Source organism: Apteryx rowi, unplaced genomic scaffold (assembly GCF_003343035.1).
Source record: "Apteryx rowi isolate R43461 unplaced genomic scaffold, aptRow1 scaffold_450, whole genome shotgun sequence".
NCBI lineage: Eukaryota > Metazoa > Chordata > Aves > Apterygiformes > Apterygidae > Apteryx > Apteryx rowi.
The window spans coordinates 24,260-44,227 of NW_020450706.1; the positions used below are offsets into that span (position 1 = coordinate 24,260).

Genomic DNA, 19,968 nt, shown 5'->3' on the forward strand with positions numbered 1-19,968 from the left:
GCAAGGCGCGGGACAGGGGCAAGGGCAAGAGAGKCCAGGTACGCCCGGCCCCGGGGCGCCCCATGGCCCCGCTTGCCACCCCCTGGCTGGTTTGCTCCGCTTGCAGGCAATATCACCCGAAACCGCATCTTCTCTTGTGKTTTCCAGGTTGGCCTAGGCGCTCGCGGTCCCCAAGGCCCCCCTGGGGCACAAATGACAGCRGAAGAACTGCTGAGGGAACTCCAGCGCCTGCTCAAAGGTACCGATAAAGCCCGGCRGCCCCATCCGGGCACCCGCCTGGGCTGGGGAGGCTGCTCGCGGGCTGCGGCGAGGGGGGCCCTGAAGGAGCCCGAGGGGGAGGTAATCTGGCCCACGTGTGCAGGAAGGAAAAGCCACGGGGGGCCTGGAGCAGGGCATATGGTGGGTTATGTGAGCGAGAGGAAGAACGGGGCAGCAGGCCAGTCTGTGCCAGCGAGGACCAGACACCGCAGGAGTGGGGTGGCCGAGCATGGAGTTATCTTTCACTGGGATACCCGGCTAGGAAATTGAGGAAACTTTCAGCAGAGACCKGAAGGAACTGTGTGTTTGAACAGAAATAAATACAACTGCCTAAACRTGCATCAGGACAGACTTTGCACGTGTAGGCACATGCTTGGGGCAGGTCATCAGAGGGGGGTTGTTTGTGTGAGCGTGGCAGGGGATAGCCGAAAAATTTGGAAATCAAGCCCTGGCATTCATCCTGGGCAGCGCTGTGAGAGTTGTCACCTTCTGCTCTTCAAAACAGCTGTGAAAAGCCCTTCTGCTGTATCGGGCACAGGCCTGGCAGAGCACCCAGCTGAGCCTGGCCCACAGCAGTCCCCATGGTTCGGCCCTGGGGGATGCTGCCATCACTGCTGCTGCAGTGACAGTGAAGTGGCTCCAGGCAAACCCTAGGTGGACTAAGGATTCCTAAACCCAAGTCTACGGTTGGGTTTTGGTTCAGGCACAGCGAAGGAGGGGCAGCAGATGAGCATGAAGGCCTGCGAAGGGTGTGAAGAAGACAAGGCAAGCGGTGAAGACAGCGTCCTGGCCTTTGTCCCCAGCCCGTTGGCAAGGAACGGGCCTCATCATCGCGTGGAAGCAGCCTTCCACTGCCGGACGCGTAGAAACATCTCTGTGGAGCAGAGRTCGCTGCAGGAGCTGCAGATCTACTACATAGTAAGTGACAGAGGAAACGCAGGAGGCTGAGCTCARCCCTCACACCGGTGTTTTTCTTGTCCTACCACTGCCTGATCTTAAGAGGGAGGAAAAGTAGTCCCTGTAAGTGACTGTAAAGTGCATTCTTGCTCCAAGCCCTCGGGGTGCAAGGCCTCAGCTTTTCAGTCTAGCTCGAGGTCACAGCAAGTTTTAGGGAGCTGTGGCTGAAGGGCTTGCTTGTCAGGTGGGCTCCAGCTCTGCCACGGGCTCTTGAAGGGTGCTGTGATATGCCTGCAGGCAGGGCATCCTCCTGGACAAGGTGGTAACCAGCCACTGCAGCCCAAAGGAAGGTCCCCATAAAAAGGAAAAAAATGAGCAGGTACCATGTAGAGCCAAGGCAGCTCAGCATGACAACAGGAGCACAGAGCCACGGTTAAATAGCAACATCCAGGTCAGGAGGGCACAGCTAAGGTGTGTCAGGATGCCATTGGAGAACTGGGATTTTTTATTTTTATTACTATTTTGTTTTGCCTTTTCTGTTCTTTCTGCTCCTGGGGTCACGAAAGGAGAAGTTCTATGCTGAGGGGATTACAAGCAAAAACACCTAGCCCAAAAAAATTGCCGTTACTTGTCCTTTCACAAGCAAGGAGCCAAAGCAGAGAGGTGAGGAAAAGTGCCCAAGGCCTCTCAGGAGAGCAGGGCCTGCTTCCACCAGGGATGGGCATTTGAAGGTCAATCAAGGTGAAGCATAAACAGAGGAAGAAAAACACAATAGTGGTCAGGTAGATTGAACAGCTGGAGAACGAGCAGRATTATTTGGGGGTTGTGCCAGGCTGTTCCCTCAGGGATGGTTTTACCCTATGCTAAAGGAGGTGGTTTTAGCCTGTTAAAAGCTTAGCCTAGAAAAAGCCCTGCTCTGCAGAGCCTGCGTGGTCCAGGTGCGGGCACAGCAGCACCCCTTCCCTGCACGTTTCCCTCTCGCAGCACTGGGGAACCAGCCCAAGGAAGCTCGTGCTGGTTYAGCCTCCGCCGTGCCAGGGGATCCTCTGGCAGCCCGCAGCAGAGGGCACTAAGGCGATGCCRGCAGCCTCTCCCGTTGCGGTTAACAGCGCCCGTGGCTTCAGCCACTTCTTGTGGCATCTAAATCGTCGTTCCCTAACACGTGAGCCTTTCTCTGTCGCCAGCCTGAGCGGGAAGGGATGTTCCACCGYGGCCTGGGGTTGAACCTGACTAGCGGCCAGTACACAGCACCCGTCACAGGCTACTACACCTTCACAGCCACCCTGCATATCGGTGAGCTCCCGGCCCCCCCTGCACCGCCTTCCCCTTGCTCCCCTGCGGGAGGGGACGAACTTGCGGCCGRGGAGGTTCGAACTCCGCTCATGCGCCTCTCTGTTGCAGTGCACAAAGACCACCAGAGAAAGGGGCAGCAGTGCGCTCGAAATCGCCTGCGGGTGCTGATCTGCGTGCAGTCCCTCTGCCAGCACGACAGGTAAGGGGGCCACAGCCCCTCCGGCGCCCAGGGCAGATYGGGGGAGAGCGAGCCCACGGTCTCTCCAGCCCACCAGGCAGACCAGGAGAGGGTCTGCAAGGCAAACCTGAGCAGCTCTGGTGGTGCTGTACCTGGCTTGGGGAGAGCACACTCTGCCTGTTTTCAGACACACACCTTGCCTGCCAGCACAACCTGGTGCAAGGTTGCCAGAAAGGCAACAACARCTCCCAGTACCTGCTTACACGCCTGAAAGAGAGATCACCCCGCAGCCAGGGAGGGGACCGAGGCCACCATCCCCAGGCGGAAGGGGATCCCCAGTACTCTTCCCAGCAGTGCTCTCACTTTTCCRCAGCTCTCTGGAGACAGTGTCCCGGCTGGAGAGCAGCGGCGACCTCTTCACCGTCTCTGTCAACGGAGTCCTGTACCTGCAGGTAAGTGGTGCTGGGTGAGCGGGCCAAGTGCCTCCTGGGACTCCGCAGGGCRGCAGCAAAGTGCCACTGTCGCCTGGGCCCTGCCGCATGGCAGCAGAGGGGTGGGAAGCGGGCAGCCAGGTGCCCTCTGCATCTCCCTGCTCTGGGGCCGTGCAGCCCCAGAGCGCCGGTGCTCAGGTCTGAGCTCAGAGGAGGCTCTCAACTTGAGCTGCTCCAAGACCCTTGGGCAGGGGTCAGACAGAGGCAGCACAGGGGTCTGCCAGGACATCCGTGATCCCCAACGCTATGCCACGTACTGTGGCTAGGATGCCCTGCTGGCCTCTGCTTCCTTTTCCCAGCAGCAAGGGGCATGAGCTGCTTTCAGGAGGGAGATCTCTCCTTTGCCCAGCCAGACCGTGCACAGTGCCAGGAGGAAGGACCCGTCCCCGTCTTATTAAACCTTCTCCTTCCCTTTCAGGCTGGGCAGTACGCCTCCGTTTTCGTAGACAACATTGCACGCTCTCCCCTCACCGTTCAAAGCGGCTCAGATTTCAGTGCTGTTCTGCTGGGGGTGTGAAAAGGCTCAGGGCACTGCACATGGATCCAAGCCTCTCCCACCAGGACCAACCAGACCCTTCCATCTGCCAACAGCAGCTCCATCTCCCCTTCTCACCACCAGGCCCAGGAAAAACCTTCCACTACGGCAGGAGCGGGAGGCTGGCCAGATCCTACCACAGGACCCAGCCCTCTGAAGCCAGAAGAAAGTCGGTGAGGAAAGGAAAAATAAATAAATAAACCCCCCAAACTCACAATGAACTAAAGGAGTTCACTTTAATCTAAAGGCTAGGGCTGGAAGGTTATCTTGAAAAGCAATGCTGATGACTCCTACAGTGGGCTAGTTTTCCTGCAGGGATCTGCTCCCCCCACTCCAGGCAACTGTGTTTATGACAAAGGAAGTAGAGGAAAGCCCCAAGTCCCCATTTTATCTCTTAGCAGATTTCCCTGCCCAGCTTCTCAGTAGCTGAAAACAGATTATTTGTATCACTAACTTCCCCTGTAATTTATTAGCAGTTAATATTTCCTGGCAGAAGCCAGTGTCCTCTGAAGTTAATCTTCAAAACAGAGCAGGGTCCTGATAATTCAGCACGTTCAATTAAAGCAAATTACTGTCCCATGACTTCCCCACTTCTGAGACCTTGTGTCCCGGGCCAGGTGTTCCCTGCCTATGGCACAGGGCCCAGGCCGTGGGCAGCGCAGATACGCTCTTTGCTTTGGCCCCGATAGCAGTCTAAACCAAGGGATGGGAGCAGGGCTACGTGCCGGAGGGCGGGCTGCAGGATAGGTACCCGAGCAGGCTGGGCGTGGGGCAACGAAGCCGCACGTTTTATTTCTGAGCGCACGTAGCGCGCTGGGGAAGCTGGGCCAGCAGCGCAGCGAGATAGCCGGCAACTACACCCAGCCCCACCTTTCACGGAGGCCCCAAGCACGTAGGCAAGGGGCAGAGCAGCCTCCTCTCCCGCTCCCTCAGCCACGAGGGCTTTCCTTGCCCTGCCTGGCCTCCTCCGCAGGGACAGGCTGCAGCTCCCCTAAGAGAAGTAGCTGAAGTAGCTGTTGCTGCAGTTCTTGGTGGTGGGTGGAAGGGATTAGATGCTGGGGAAAGCTCTGTTTCTGCAGTCTTAACTCGGAGTTCTTCCCGGTGGCAAAGGAGAACTTGTCTCTAAAAGGCTGTATCTCACAGGAAAAAAAAAAAAGAAAAAAAAAGAGAAAAAAAAGTGTTTTTACACCAACCGAGCTAGTGGGCAGCAGCATCCTGGCAGAGACAAGGCCTTTGCAGCTCCCACTGAGCTGAGGGGCTCAACCCAGAAAGCATTTTCCAGTTACCACACACGACCATCAGCCAAGTTAGYCTTGTTCAGATTAGCCAACTTCTTTTCCTACCAAACATACCCAAGACTACAAAAGGATTCGCTTTTGGAGAACAGGGCTTGCCAAGCTGATAAGCTGTCCTCTGCCAGYGAGCATATAAAGAGCCCAATGCACTGCTAAGAATACAAAACTGAAAGAGCTACTGAGGCTAGGAGCTGTCAGCCCAAAGGAGAGGAAGCGYAGGCAGAGCACTTCTGCGCGGGCCGTCCCGGGGTGGCCCAGAGCTCCCCACWGTAGCAGGATGCTGCTGAATAACAYGGCTGAGTTTATTTTCAGGAAGCTTTTTGCTAATCCCACCCCTACCAGGAAACGCAAGCARATAGTTCCTTGACTTCCATTAAGGCTAGGGTTGAACCTGCCTTTCGAACTGGCTCACTACTTTTCTCCTAAGCTTGGTAAAACCTGTTCCACAGTGCTTCATTCTGCCCCCCACCCTGCTGAATATTTCCATAAAATGCATTACACCATACATTTATTAATGATATGTAACACTATGTGTTATGTTCCTAGCTGGAGATGTGCTTTCAATACTCTTTCTAAAAGGAAGGAAAGAATATTTGTAGAAGAGGGAGGGAGGGAGGGGGTAAGAGAAGGACGAACTGACAGTTCTTTCACCAGCTCTTGCACTGAAAGGAAGAGATGCCTCCTCCTGGAGGGAACACCAAAGAGACTGATGCATGGCTCGGCTCTAGCAGCCCACCACAAAGCTCTCCCCGGTGCAAGAGCTGTGAAAAGCAGGGAGATGAGAAGGGAGGGCGAGTTGTCCTTCTGAGATATGTTATCAGGGTTTCTTTTGCCATGGGCTGCATAAACTGTTACTTGTCTCAGTTGCRGCCGTCTCCAAATTTGGCTTTCAAGAACTGAAATGACAGAGCATGTTGCTAACATGCATGATTCCCCCTCAGCTCTTCCTGCAGTRCAATGCTCCGTCAGGGTGTGCAGAAAAACAGCCCGTAGCTGAACAAGCTGGCAGAGGTGAACACTGCCCGACATACACGCCGGAGGCCCGCTTGCTTCCGCAGTGTTCTGCAGAGGTGCGCAGCAGTTCGCCTGAGTTAGGCCTGCTTAGCGYAACTGCTGGCATACGCCTGTGAACTTTAATAGACTTTTTGCTATAGAGGATGAAATATAATCAACCACCTGTCCCAGACACAGAATGGTTTTGGTGTGCTCAAGGGAACAGGCAGCCCAACTATGCAAACAATCTGTTAATCATCAAAAAGCACAGAAGCGTCCAGAGGTGTTCGAACAAGCAGGCTGTGAGTGCCAGCAACGGTGATGACAAACCAGGGAACAACAGCACAATTTGAACAGACTAATCAATGAGGTATTCTCTACCTAATCCTATAACTAAGGACACTCGAGTACTGGTGTAACCAAGAGGTTCTGAACCTCAGAGAAGAGAAGAGGCCCCATGACCCTGCAACCAGGATCCAGGACCATCTCTCCAGCCTCCAGGGATTGCAGGGAGCAGAAAAGTGCCCAGGGAAACCTCACGATCCCACGCCAGGATTACGCACACACGGCAGGAACCACCATGCCAACCCGACCAACCTCTCTCCGAGACTGTGCCGTCTGTCCTGCAGAGCAAGGAGGTTGTCTAAGAAACCACTACGCTAACCCACCCAGCTTATCTCCTGCACTGCACCATCTCGTCCACAGGTCAGGGAAGTCGTGTAATTTGTAAAATGGCATATATCTGATTAAAGTGCTTTGGTATCCAAATCCATTTAGCCTCCATGCTGTCATTTGAATCTGAAACCACCACGAGGTGTTAAGGAATGTGAGATATAGTTACTTCTCTTTCTGAGTGGTTCTCTGGAAAACAGCATCACTTGCTCTCTGCACCAACAGCTGGTAGAGGAATGAGTAAGGGATAAGAGAAATATTTAATAGCAACTAGTACCTAAATCAAGATGCCTGTTCCTTGGATGGCACAAAGACCAGAACTAGAGACAAGCGCTGAGCCTGCCCTTATCTTAACTTCATGGCAGGTCCATTTGGTGAATCCTTTTGAAAAGGCTTTCCCAGTTACAAATGTACAAAGTATCAGGAACAAGCTCCAGGCACTTTTGCTCTGTCAATAACTGCTTGTGGAAAACACTGTTTTTATCCCAGGCAGAAGGCACACTGCTRCTCTGCAAGCTGTGTTTTTATCACTTGGCTACATGCAACCTCAAAAAACAGTTCCAGAACTACACAATTTATTTCCCAGCACTAAGAACACAGCCAACACTGGGTTCCAGACAGACGGCCTAGGGTACTGCGCAATCCACGCTGTACAGCCAGACTTGGAGCTCCCACCAAGTCCTGAAGGCTCAAAACACTCCCAGGGCCTCGTACAAAGCGTAAGGAAACGAACAACAAAACTGCCACCCTTTTGAACGGGCGGTAGTTCAAACGCAAAGATGCCTGCTCTTGCCAGCACCTTTACCAAAAGGATTTATTTGGTTTGTCACGACATTCACAGCGGGGATGGACAGGACAAGAGATTCCCCCGCAGGCTGAYCCACTGCGGCAGCCTTTGCCATTTATAAAACACTGCTGGCCAAATGAACTAAAACTATTAGAAAAGACCTTTATTTACACTGAAGAGCACCCGAGAGGACCTTCCCTCCCCCAGCCACACACGCACGCACACTGACTTCTCCCTTCCTTACATCCGCCAGCAACAGCTTGGGATCCCGCAGCTGCACCTCATCGCTCAGTGCTCTATCCGCACCACCATGACTGTAACGTTGTCCGCCGACCCTCGCTGCACCGCCTTGTTGGCCAGTCTGTTACACGCAGCTTCGTATCTAGCATCTGCTTCTAGTTTCCCTTCTCTCGTCTGGATGTTCTTATCCTGTTGGAACRAGGAAAGACGACACTGATTGCTCCCAGCAAGGTATGTAGGCACAAGCACTTGAGAATTCCCAAGCATGGAGAAGCAGAACMATTAAGGACAACCCCAGATATATGGAACAGCCCTGCAGTGCTTCACATAGCTCTCATCAGACCCGGCAGAAGTGCATTTCTGTGCCACACGCTCATTGCTCAGCTTGTTTTTAGCCTGGAGGAAGCAAGTCACATCCTCTCTCATGCCTCCTGCACTGATGAAAGGGTACACAAGTAAGCCAACACCCCCAAGTTGCCTTCTCCTCACCTCCAGGCAGGACACAATGAAGTTCACAGCTTCTTCTGGTGTAAAGACCTTGAAGAGGCCATCACATGCTATCAGGATGAACCTGGAAATGAAACGGAGCCAGGTTGTAAGGCTGAATCTTTGACTCCCCAGCTACAGCAAAATCCCTCCATCCTATTTTATGAGCAGSCATGCTCCAATCCAAAGGGAAGATGCCCTAAAGCTCATCTGAAAATCCCTCAGGAGCACTAGGAAGTCCCCTGATATTCCAGAACTTACTATTCATAGAGCTGAGGCAGTTCAAAACGCATGAAGTTAGAAAAGCAATGTCAGACCTAGATCAAGACATCCTGAGGGGATGGAGACCTATTGACACTGCACAGTCATCCAAGACCATATACAATGTCCCTGTGCCCTGCTGGAAAGCTCCATTATTCCTTTAGAAACTGCTTCTTCCCTCTGAGTCCTTTTCAATGGCATATTTTGCCTGCAAAGCAGCTAACGCAAGGAAAGAGAGGCATACAGCAGGCTTAATACCTTAAGTGCATCCCTTTAAAGCTTTTAAAATCTTGTGCTCCTGGGCTGAGCGCTAACATAATTTAATTAAAAACGTTCACAAGAGCAAGTGAGCAGCTTAGCCCCAAAAGAGGTGTAACTGTCATAGGAAGACTCTGCCACGCACACTCACCTGCATGGGAATTGTATTAACCGTAAGCCCCAACCAGCTTCAGGGGACAAGGAAAACTACAGAACCTCCTGCAGAGGTGGCCAGCCTGTCAGAGCAGCAGGTGTCCCCGAGGATCCTTTCAGAGCCTGACATGCAGAGTATCTTTACAAATATTTTAGTGGATCTCTTTACATGGAAATGCTAATACTGCAAAAAGCAGCAGTAGTGGGTTACATTCTCACTTCAGCAGAGAACCTCCAGGGCCCTATTGACCTGACAGCTCACAGCAATTTACCATGGCCAATCATTTATTAGAAAAGTATCTCAAATCTTCAAAAATCAGAGCTCAATGCAGTGGTGTATGTGTGCATCAAGGTTGCTGGAAACGGCACATGGACAGGACAGGGAACCAAGGATTCAAGCCTTAACAACTGTTTGAACACCGGCACATGAACTTATTCAGAGCAAGCAGGAAGTCTAAGGCTTGTGTGCGTTATCGCTACTGCGAGGCCCGTTTATTCAACACGAGCCTTCACAKTAGCTTGGCGGAGTGAGGCAGCAGCACTATCCCCACTATATAGATAAGGAATGGGAGCAGAGAGACTGAATCAAGAGCATCCTTTAGTTTTGTGCGATTAATCTGAAATGCCTCAGCCCTAACAGCAGGGCATGCGGGGTTGTGCAGCTCGAGCTACTCTGAGCAAGAGCTAGGACACAGCAACCCCCCGTTGTTTGSGCACACTTTACCTGTCATTGTGTGCGAGTTGGCAGCGTTTGATATCTGGCACGGAGATGACACCACAGCGTTTGTACTGGCCGTCTCCAATGGAGCGGGAAACCTCCAGCACTCCGAGGACTCTTCCATCCCTGCGTAAGCAAAGAAAACATCGAGAGCCCCCGTGCGCRTGCACAGCTGCTCGCTGCACTGCCTGATAGGGCGCTCTTCTCCACAGTGGGCTTAGCTGCCTTGTGCCAGTCCTGCCCCACCTCCCAGGCAAGTTCAAACCTTCCCTTCCAAGTCCCTGCCACGTTCTGCACGTTTCCCAACGCTTCACGCAAACCAATGGAGGAGGGGAGGAAGAAAYGAAGTCAAGAGAATTCAAGGCCGTTTTCTTTCTCCCTGCCCTAACTCAAGTCCTGCCCAGCCTAGCAAGCCAGGGAAGTCAGATTCACATGCTGAGCTGAGCTCCTGGAGGCAGAGGCTTGAATCTGCAGATTATCCTTTAGGAAGATATTTAGTAAAGTGCATTCCAACAGAAGCGTTAAATGACAAAAGGTAACACCAGGACTGAGCTAGTAGCTTCCCCTGTGCTCGCCTATCAGAACACCAACACCTGTAGATTGGTTCAAGAGTCAACCATTGAGGAGTGAAAACCATGGCAGTTTCTCCTGATCACTCGATCTTTACTAAATGCTGATCACAACAACCACTACTGTGAAACCCAAGTTCCAAATCGTCCTAGGGAGCGATTTCGTTTGTTAAACTTCTTTAATTAAGCCAGTGCTGCCCCCACACAGGCAGCTTCCTGCACTCCACCTTCCCAATGATCAAGCATCTTCTCCCCTCACAAGGCTACTGTGCGCAGTCTGGAAGGACAGAGTCTTGCCCATCTCCTAGTCCAACCAGCCCTGTTTGAGCATAAAAGCAAGGAGCAAGGCACGTCCCAGAGAGCAGATCTGATGCTCACACACTGCCTTTCTTCACTCCTTATCTCTTGGGTCCAAAATATTGAACTACTACCAGTGGGAGAGGCTCCCAGGCAGCTGGGGAGATGTTCCCTCAGTTCTGAAAAGAGCTAACAGACTAGCCCATCTCTTCCTTGTGCGCAAAGATAGATCAGTGCTAAACATTAGAAGTGGCATGTGCTCTCTGGAGATAAAGGAACAGCTCTCCAGGCATGGCAGYGTGACAGGACTCAGGCCACCCCTTCCCACCCCAGGGGGCATTCTACCTCTGCAGCAGAGAACAGGCTATAAAACAGAAGACACTTCACCTGCACTGAGCCCTCTCTTAAGAAGATGTCACTAACCAGAGTATGTGTTGAGTCAAGAAACAGCCTTCAAAGAAGGGAGAAAACCTAGCCAGAGAAATCAGATACAGCTGCTGTATTTAACACCTGCTGCCCAAACAGCCAYACACACCTACATGCACAGCAACAGGAGGATGACCCCACTCCAGCTCCAGAAAGCTCCCTTCCACTTCCGACAGCCTCAGCACAGCAGCTAACCCCCAGAGGAACTACACCAACCGCAGACTGCTCCCTGCTGAGGAAGGCGACGGAACAGGGAAAGCACTGCCATGAGGACAGACACGCAGGGCCTCTCATGTTCTCTGAAATGCTCCCGCTCTTTCAGGACAAGGGGGGAAAACTGATGCTGCAGGAGGTAGGAAGTGAATTGTGTTCAATGTCACAGTGCACAGCAAATGATATTTTCTAAATAAAATAAAAAAAAAAACCACCAAGACAAATTGTTTAGCTCAAGTTTAAGCATGCCCATGCTCATATTACAATGTCAGGCTTTCGTGTGGGTAGAGCACTAGTTCAGCTTCCTGCCTTTGCAGTACAGCACCCTGTTGCCATTGTAAATTCCTGGGAAATGAGCCTCCCACTGACCCACTCAGTCACTGAATCCTTAGAGACATCTCAGGGATCCCTGTGCCTCCAGCAGGCAGCAAGAGATTCTTTTGGGGCTCACACTAGCAAGTGTGCAGGCTCAGCTAACACTCCAGAAACTCGGTGCTCAGGCAGCCAAAGCTGGGCCAGGGTTTAGATTTGCTCACTCACCACCTTTAAGCACTCACCTGACATTTCCTCCAGCTTTCTGTATCCTCATACGCTCCTCATACTGCGTGGGGTTGTGCTCCTTACTGAGGCTTAAGGCTGCGTATTTTTGACTCTCTTCATTGTAACGACACAGAATCGCCTGTGCTGACAAAAGACCTTTGTGAGTAAACAACAACAAAAATGCAGCAAAAAAATTTGCTCAGGAGAGCTGTAAGTTCCCAGTTCAGGCTCCCTGCACATATAAAATGAAGATTAGCTTAAACATGTAATGGTAACTTTCATCTCGCTGGTATGGAGTAGGCAGGAATTGCAATGGCTTCCCCAAATTAATTGCCTGTAAACATGACAGAAAGCAACAGCAGTGGATACTGTGAGATATTTAGCACCACCCAGAGAGAGCTAACATGAGGTTGTTTTGCACTAGAGGAGACGACGCAGAGGATTTTCCCCCTCCAAAGAAGCTGCTCTGTAGGAACCATCAGGGGAGCTAATAGCAACTGGGAACRTCCCATGAGAACACCACCTTGCCCTTCAGAGTTAACAAGGCTCTCGGAAGAATTGAGATGCCAGCTGTGAACTTCTCTGTTCCACTTACCCGGCTGTCCCCAAGGTTGGCTATGTAGAGAGTATTGTCAACAGCTAGGACACAAGTAGCTGTGGAGCCRTCCTTCCACGCCGGCTTCCTGAAGGCAGCAAAAATAAGATTACTAAGGGGGAAAACAGTTTAAGAAATCAGTCACAGAGCGCTCGTGAAGACTCAGAGGGGGCACACACTGACATTCAGCAGTCAGCTAGCACAAGCTCCCAGCCGCTGCCTGCAAGCTAAAGCCGTGAGCGAGCAGCTAGGGAAACTGTCAACCATAAACATCAAGCTGGATAAACATGGAGGAGCCACATAAAGCACCAGCTTCTAAATGCGCTGATGCTCTGTTCTGCTTCTCAGAAGGCTACGGCCCAACTGCTTCAACTACAGCCAGCCACTTTCCCCACTCCACCCTTCCTCCCTCCACACTTAGCTCCGGGGAAGGCTCATTTGTAGATAGAACAGGTTCAACCCCAATGACTGTCTGGAAGCTGCAGCATTCTGAGTAAACAAGCAACCCAAATCCTTCCTCAGGAGGCTCCTTCTTGGCAGCAAAAGGAAGGAACAGTCAGGACTTGAGCAGTTTTATTCTTCATTTCTCTTCCTTTTCCCCCCAGTACATCTGCCTACATGCTTCAGCCCTCACCACCCCACCTTACTAGCAATACCGCTAGTTTAGCCACTCTCCTGATATTTCACTTGCTGTAGTTAAGCTTGTACCTGTAGAGCTCTGGGTAAAATGAGAAGTGTTTCTTAGATTACAGCTGCCAAACCGGTCCTTCCCATAATGAAGCCCAGCTACGATACCATTCTTTACTGAAACTAGCTTTGAGAGACTGAAGTCTAGAAATTTTTTGTCCTTTTTTTCCTATTTTGAAGGCGCAGCTGAACGAATACCATTCACTTCATTTGATGCCATCAAAACAGCTATCACTAGCAATCCTGTAATAGCAGCTTTGCCATAAGTCATGTTTCTGAACAAATGGAGACTGGTTTGGGAATGACACTGCTTTAATAGACTCAAGGAACCCTCTTCCTTTTGCCTAGTCAAGCTTGTTTAACTGATAAGGTTTAAGAGACTAAGCCAGTTTTTAATTTACTTAAAGCCGAAAGTTTGCAGGGAATCTCAGAACTAGATGTATCAATAGTCTCTCCAGCTGTGTTAGAGGTGACACTATGCAAACAGGGGGGAAAAAAAATGTGAAAGGCCAGTAACAAAGTGACAGTACTCTAACCCAATCTGCATCTTCCTTAGTCCTAAACCATAGTTAGTATGCCAGTTCAGCAGAGACTGAGAAAAAGCAAGGGTGTTTGCACTCAAACCCCAGCTGGGAGATAGGCTAGCATTACTCCCACAGAAAGTGTTTTTTTTAAAACTTTTCTGCTTTGTTTTAAAAGAATCAGAAACAAATTTAAGATGAGAGATATTTTTCACCAACACAACTATTTTCAAAGTAGTGAAGAAAGAAAGATTAAACTTAAGTTGGAAGGCTATCTTTCAAAAGGTGGCATTAAAAACGCCACTTCAGGGATGTGCTCTAGCTTGGTGTATGCATACTTGCTAACATGAAAGCAGCTCTGAAGAAGGCCGTGCACAGCAGCCTGTGAAGTACTGCTCTACAAACACCCTCCGTCATGCTTTGGTGTCATCACCACAGACAGACGCCCCATTTCATGCAGTATGGGAAGTGTCATTTCAGCAATATGTTAAATCTTTCAAAAGAAGGAATAAAAGATGCTCTGGTAAGACTCTTGGCTGTGGTCCCTTCCTTTACCATGCAACACATATTAGGCAAGCGATAGTCCTAAAGACCCCGTAGCACAGAATAAGATTAGAGCACACAGTGATCTAGCTCTAGCAGACCCCCAGCCAGCGGGCAGTTACAGGCTGGCACAGCTATGCTGTATGTGATCAGCTGGGGTCTCACCAAAGCCTAGATACCACTCAGAGTTCCCTTTGCCCACTCAAAATGAGGCCTGTGAGATGCAGGCTACAAAATACAAACGTGTGCGAAGCATTTACACTTACTGGCTGGATGCCTGCTTTAGAAATTCTTCATCTGTATGTTTAAAGGTATCCAAAAGGCATCTCTTCACTGTTTTCTCCACGCTGACTATCTCACCTGTCGGACAAGGAAAACAGCAACTATGGTCCTGCTAAAACATCTCTGACCTATGCCAGTCCCATCCTTCCCTCATCCAACGTTAAATATAGTAGTATCTCTCTCCAACCCTGCGCAGAGCTGCCGATGTACATCCTGGGCTCACACTACCAAAGATCTGCATGGTAACATGTGCAGAGAGTTTATGACACGGCATCCCTCTTCCCTAGGGGACTATTTTATTCTTCCTCTCCTCGTGAAGTGGCACTCCTGAGACTGGTAGAGCACATCTCAGCACTTGCATAGCGTTTCACACCTGGCTACTTGCACCCTTGTGCCAAAAGGCTTCCAACCCTCTTCCACAGGACAAAGTGTGGTCTCTATGCACACAAGCCTATTTGTGACAAGCAACAGGAATTTTAGAACTGTGTTCAAACAAATTACTTTCCCTGAGCGACAGCCATAAAGTCAAGGCACAAAAGATGACGATTGTCCCACACTCCCTTATTTCACTCCTCTCACCTTTAGGAAATTTCTTAATCAGGTTTTGGTGCAGATTCTGTGCTGCAAATTTTGAGGCTCGAACTCCCCCGTGGCCATCAAAAACMGCAAAGTATGAGACGCGTGTGCTGTGAAGGAGCAAATAGTAATAGAAAGTGGCTAAGAAAGCCCGTTAGCCAGAAGATAAGATCAAGAACGTTTGTTTCTCTAACACCCTGTCCTGCCTGAGACAGAGGGAAAGAGACATTGTGCTGCAGTTCACAAAAGTTGTAAGTCCCTACCCTCCACATTTAGGCATTTACCTGATTTACAAGTACAAGTACTAAAAACTTTCTCCTAACGTCCCCACCCGCAAGCGAAGGACAGAAGAGAGTTCACAGACCACAACTTGGCATAAGAGTGGCTAAACATTTCACATCAAGGGCACTGCAACTCCCCAGTACTATGCAGACATCGGTCTAACAGACCCTACAGTTCTTTGCATGTCTGACACTTGTCGTAACAAGGCTACACACAAGAAGCTCGGGTCCCTCAGCAAACGAAGCTCTCAGGAGCTTTAATTTAGAAGCTAAATACAGCATCGGGATGGTGCTTCAGAGTGTTCCTTTAAAATATATATTATTTGCTAAGAGATTTAAACTCATGAAATGAGAGTTTTGACATCTGTGCTTTCTCCAAGTATCCACGTTCTCCATTGCCACAATTAGTATTTTACCTGCTGTGAAACCCCAAAGGCAAGGATTGATTAGCTGTAATTAAGCTGAGGGTCTCTAAGTGCCCATGCTTAAGTTCAGATAACAGAGGCTTGATATCCAGAGTTATCAGGCTGTCACAATCCTTGTGAGGTCAGTGGTGCTCAGTAATTCAGTAACTCAAAGGGAGATACTTATTTATAATCTCGTCCTGTGATTAGCTCAGGAACACAGAGTAGGGCTAAGGATTCAATCCAGGTTTCCCAAACAACAAGCCCGAAGCGCACACACACCACAAAGCAGGTTTGAGTCAAGACTATCAGCTGCTCAAAGCAAAAAAGATCAGTATCACGGCTTAGCTGTGACAGTTTAGCTCCAGCAAACTGGAGCTCTTTCACCTCCTTGTGATGGCTGCAATCCACAGCTTTATTCTCTGGCTTTGAAAGTCTGGACCCACTTACATTTGGGAGGGCAGAGGCTGGCATTCCTCAGTGATATCGTTTAAGATGACATGTGCATCCTGCATGTCTTCTCGTTCACCTTTCCTCTCGGCCACATAGCCCTTCAATCCAAGAAGGCCCACTGACCCTAATGGGGAACAAAGCAGACACACGCACACAAAAATCAAACTCCTTCATCAGCTCAGGCTAAGAAGCAACAAACCAGCAATCACTTTTTAGCTTTCAGAAGAACTCCCAGCACTGCAGCAAAGTGTGCCCCTTGCCTTACAACAGCACACCTGGCACCTTCTGCCAAACACGGTCTACTTTGTAACATGAGTTTTTAAGTGCCTGCAAGGTCAGCAGCTATAAAAGCAGTTTGCCCCTATTTCAACAGGCAGCTGTGTCCAAGCAATACTGCAAGGCATCAGACTGGGCTCTTGTCAAAAGGGAGATGCATGCCATAAAAAAGGAACGCATGGCACTGAAACTGCAGATTAAACAAAGCACAGCCTTAAAGAGGAGGCTAAGGATAAGAAAGCAAAGTCCACTGTTTCTAGAAAATCTAGTTTCATTTGCACCACTGAACATATCCTATTCCCAAAGCTGAGCATAACAAACGGGCATGTGCACTGATGTCAAACACGCTACATGTGAAAGCGAGTCTCTCTGGCTTTCTTAGCAGCCCCTCAGCAGAGAGATTCGTGGATCTGGCAAAAGAAATTGGTCCGGATCGATCCTTCCATAGTTTCATAACCAGTCCCTCTATGGGCTGCACAGGAACTCACACTCTGAATGCCAGCATGCTCGCTACTCAACTCCTGCGACTTCAGGTCACTTTAGCAGGACAAGTAAACTTTAGCACAATGGGTAAGAACCCTCAGATAAGAGAGGCAGAGAGCGCCAGAGAGCTCAAGGGGCTTTCACAGACCACCACAGCAGTTTGTTTCCTGAGAGGCTGAAACTGCAAGCGTACTGAAGAACCAAAGCTTAGCTTTGATCTGGACTTACTCAGCCCAACGTCAAAAGTACAAATCGAGTACATTTGTTTTCAAACTGTCTGAAAACCTTTACAAACTTTCTTTTCCACAAGCTCTTCCCTGCCATTCTTCTCTTCCTCCAAGGACTTCCTCTTCTCCCCTTTTCCATGGCTCTCTATTGAGACCTGCTCAGTAGCACAGGAAGCTGAAAGAGAACAGAAGTGCAGACAGCTGAAGACTTCTAGTTTTGTTTTAGTTGCAGGAATTCAGCAGCTATTCCTTTGATATCACAGCACTCTCCCAGGCACACAGATTCACAGGCTTGCACAATATTAAATGATCAAGTTATTACTTTTCAACCAAAACATAGTAACTGACCACAAATGCACAAAAAACGTCCTGCAGTCGCAAAACAAAATACACCAGGCTAGGGAGATTTAAGCTAAGGCATTTTACTTGCCCCATACATTACTGTCTAACCCCCCAAGCACTGATTTGATCACTTAAAATTGTGCAACTACACATCAGCAACAGTAGGGTCATGCCTGACTGGCAGGTGGTTGATTTTCACCACCAACCTGCTGTTCGTTTCTTAGCTACCAGCTCTTATTGTGGTTAACTGCTAAGGATGTTAACATTTCACACTGGAACATTTCTAAGTTTTTATGATTATTATTTGATTCTAAAAATCGTGGCCACGATGAAAGGAAGGATATTTTATTGCTTTGAAGTACATAATGTACTTGTTATGGATTTCAGAAGACAGGTTATAAATTAAAGCTAGGAAGTAAAATACAATTCCCATGACATCAGAACCCAAGCTTTTTCCATCAGGAGACTTGTTCCCACATGATACGCTGAATTATCTGGTCTCCTCCCAGCTGTTAACAAACATTTGTTCAAACGTGGAAAGCTTTGCCAGACCAACAGTCGGGGTTTTTGAAGAAATTCACAGCTAGTAACTGGAGGCCGTTTGCACCCACGGGAGAAAAGCAATAAAAGTCAAGGCAGTGCTAACATTCAGCCAGCACTATCTGCGCTCTTAGCAAGCATGTATTTACTTTCACTTCCACAGCAGGTAGCTCTCGGGCACAGATATTAGGGGGTCACTTGGAAGACATCTGATGGATGTACTTCTGAGAACAGATCTAAATAATCAGGTCACATACAGATGACCACTACCAGCACAGAAGAGCTAAAAAAACTGCCAACCCTGCCCCAAATTAACTCACCACCCTCCCGATACAACAAGCTCTATCAGTGCATTTTATTGAGAAGGGCAGGTCAACAGAGATTTGGGCAGGCTGATAAAGGTCCTTACCTGCRTCACCACTGCTGGCTGGTGGGAGATCATCAAAAAGTAAAGATCCTCCTTTTCCTGGGGCACAATAAAAAAAGGCAAGAACTACTAAATACCTCTGGTACGTTAAAAGAACAGTTCTCTGTATGCCCCTCCCCAGGTGCAGAAACTATACAATGCCAGTCTAGCAAATCCAGCCAAATTTCAACTTCTGTTACCAGACAGTGGGGGCAGTCTGTCCTTACACTAACATTTGTTTCAGGGAACACTTATGTGGAATGCCTATAAGAGTCTGGTTATCTGAAAAAACACAAGATGAGGAAAGCAAATGTTCTGCACACAAGTGTTGAAAAGCTGAATGTCCTTATCCTATTTGACAGAGAAAAGAGTTTACACAAGTTTCAGCTAACAGATGCTGATGCAAAACACAGGAAGCCAAACCAAATGCAGAAACCAGCAACAGAGTACCCATACCTGAGTCAGCACTGCCAGCCGGTGGGAGATCGTCAAAAAGCAGAGGCCCTTTCTGGGCTTCTTTCCCTGTAAAACATCAGGGCAGAGTCAAAAACCTGCTGCAGGTACTCAGGAGATAGGTTTCTGGAAAGACTATCCCAGGGGAAGACACGTGAGAGAACAGAAAAAAAGCCTTGTCTACCCTTCTTCCATCTCTAATTTAGGTAGTTCCCACACAAGCAAAACAACCACTTGCCTGGAGATGATTTGAATTTTAATCTCAAAAACAGTGATTTTTGCTAGGAATCCACTCAACTTCTGTTAACTACTATCAGAAGCCCAACCAACACATTATAGGACAGGAAGGGCCCAAACCATCAAACTAATTCAGATAACACTGTTACAAATCTCCACAGATCCATGATCTGCAGCAGCACAGGGGTGGTGAGGGGGAACGGGCTCAGTGTAGCCTAAACTGCACTGGTAACACTCCACATCTAAGCACACCTGAGGAGAAAAGAGTAATTGCAATTTCTCCAGTGATTTTTATGCCACCTTCTCCTACAGACGCCCATTCAGCCACCCTTCTCAGCTCTTCCCGTCTGTCTTCCAAAGTCTGAAGCCCTCACCACTGCCAAGCGGACGCACTCCCTTCTGCAACAATTCAGTGTTACACTGTTAAGAGCTGAGATTTACCATTATATACAAAGTGTTACTGGAAAGACCAACTTAAAGCTTTGCCATCAACACACATGAACTTCCCAGCCTGTCAGAACTCATTCCTGAGAATACGCTGCTCAAAGTCGGGACCAGCTATTTAATTTAAAAAGGGGCTTCTCTTGCTCTTTACAGCTCCTGTGCTTTCTTTCAGCAAGTTAAATACTAACTACATGAAATGCTGCCATAGCTTGGGCCACGAAGCAAGAAATCCCCCTAAAGCCTGCAATTATTTCTGCAGCGACTAAAAGGAAGCGCTTCTGCCTCAAGTTTTCAAATCAGTAACATCCCTCAGAACTACTTGGTTTAAATCGCCGTATCGGAACCTTTCAAAGAARAGAGATTCATTACCTAAGACTACTTTTTAGCTACACAATAAACTGGAGTAGTTTGAGACTCGCACCAGCAATTAAGCTTCTCCGCCTGCAAGAAACACAGTTCTGCTGATCCCCTGGCCCTGCCCGGTCCCGCCGCCTCCGGGGGCTGCCCGACACGGGGCCCCGGGCCCAGCCCACGCCGCCCAAGGGCGGGGGTCGGGGAGCCGCCCCGGAGGAGCTGCCCCGCCGCCTCCCGGGAGCGAGGGGCCGCCCTCCCTCGCCTTCCCGCCGCCGCGGAGCGCCCACGGCGGCCGCAGGCCCCC

General features: G+C 49.5%; 2 protein-coding genes across 4 annotated transcripts in view; one reads left to right on the top strand and one right to left on the bottom strand.

The window, feature by feature from the left end:
• Nucleotides 1–24: 24 nt before the first annotated feature.
• Nucleotides 25–3,869, top strand: ERFE (erythroferrone). The gene is made up of 6 exons (XM_026077364.1): nt 25–238; nt 962–1,176; nt 2,340–2,448; nt 2,557–2,647; nt 3,000–3,078; nt 3,536–3,869. The coding sequence occupies exons 1-6, from the start codon at nt 193–195 to the stop codon at nt 3,632–3,634; spliced, it is 639 nt and encodes a 212-aa protein (XP_025933149.1). The 5' UTR covers nt 25–192; the 3' UTR covers nt 3,635–3,869.
• Nucleotides 3,870–3,970: 101 nt separating this feature from the next.
• ILKAP (ILK associated serine/threonine phosphatase) overlaps nt 3,971–19,968 on the bottom strand; it is a 16,372-nt gene continuing 374 nt past the window's right edge. The window contains exons 2-13 of one of the 3 annotated variants that reach the window (XM_026077363.1): nt 18,633–18,698; nt 18,180–18,236; nt 16,947–17,063; nt 15,900–16,026; nt 14,768–14,874; nt 14,173–14,266; nt 12,156–12,243; nt 11,578–11,699; nt 9,522–9,641; nt 8,129–8,210; nt 7,644–7,828; nt 3,971–4,782 (exon numbers count right to left, since the gene is read on the bottom strand). In XM_026077363.1, coding sequence (XP_025933148.1) covers nt 7,688–7,828; nt 8,129–8,210; nt 9,522–9,641; nt 11,578–11,699; nt 12,156–12,243; nt 14,173–14,266; nt 14,768–14,874; nt 15,900–16,026; nt 16,947–17,063; nt 18,180–18,236; nt 18,633–18,698 — 1,121 coding nt within the window. In that variant the 3' untranslated portion in view covers nt 3,971–4,782; nt 7,644–7,687. Of the gene's footprint in view, nt 4,783–7,408; nt 7,829–8,128; nt 8,211–9,521; nt 9,642–10,916; nt 11,210–11,577; nt 11,700–12,155; nt 12,244–14,172; nt 14,267–14,767; nt 14,875–15,899; nt 16,027–16,946; nt 17,064–18,179; nt 18,237–18,632; nt 18,699–19,968 lie in introns of those variants that run through there. The other 2 variants (XM_026077362.1, XR_003255448.1) reach the window with 2 other exon arrangements.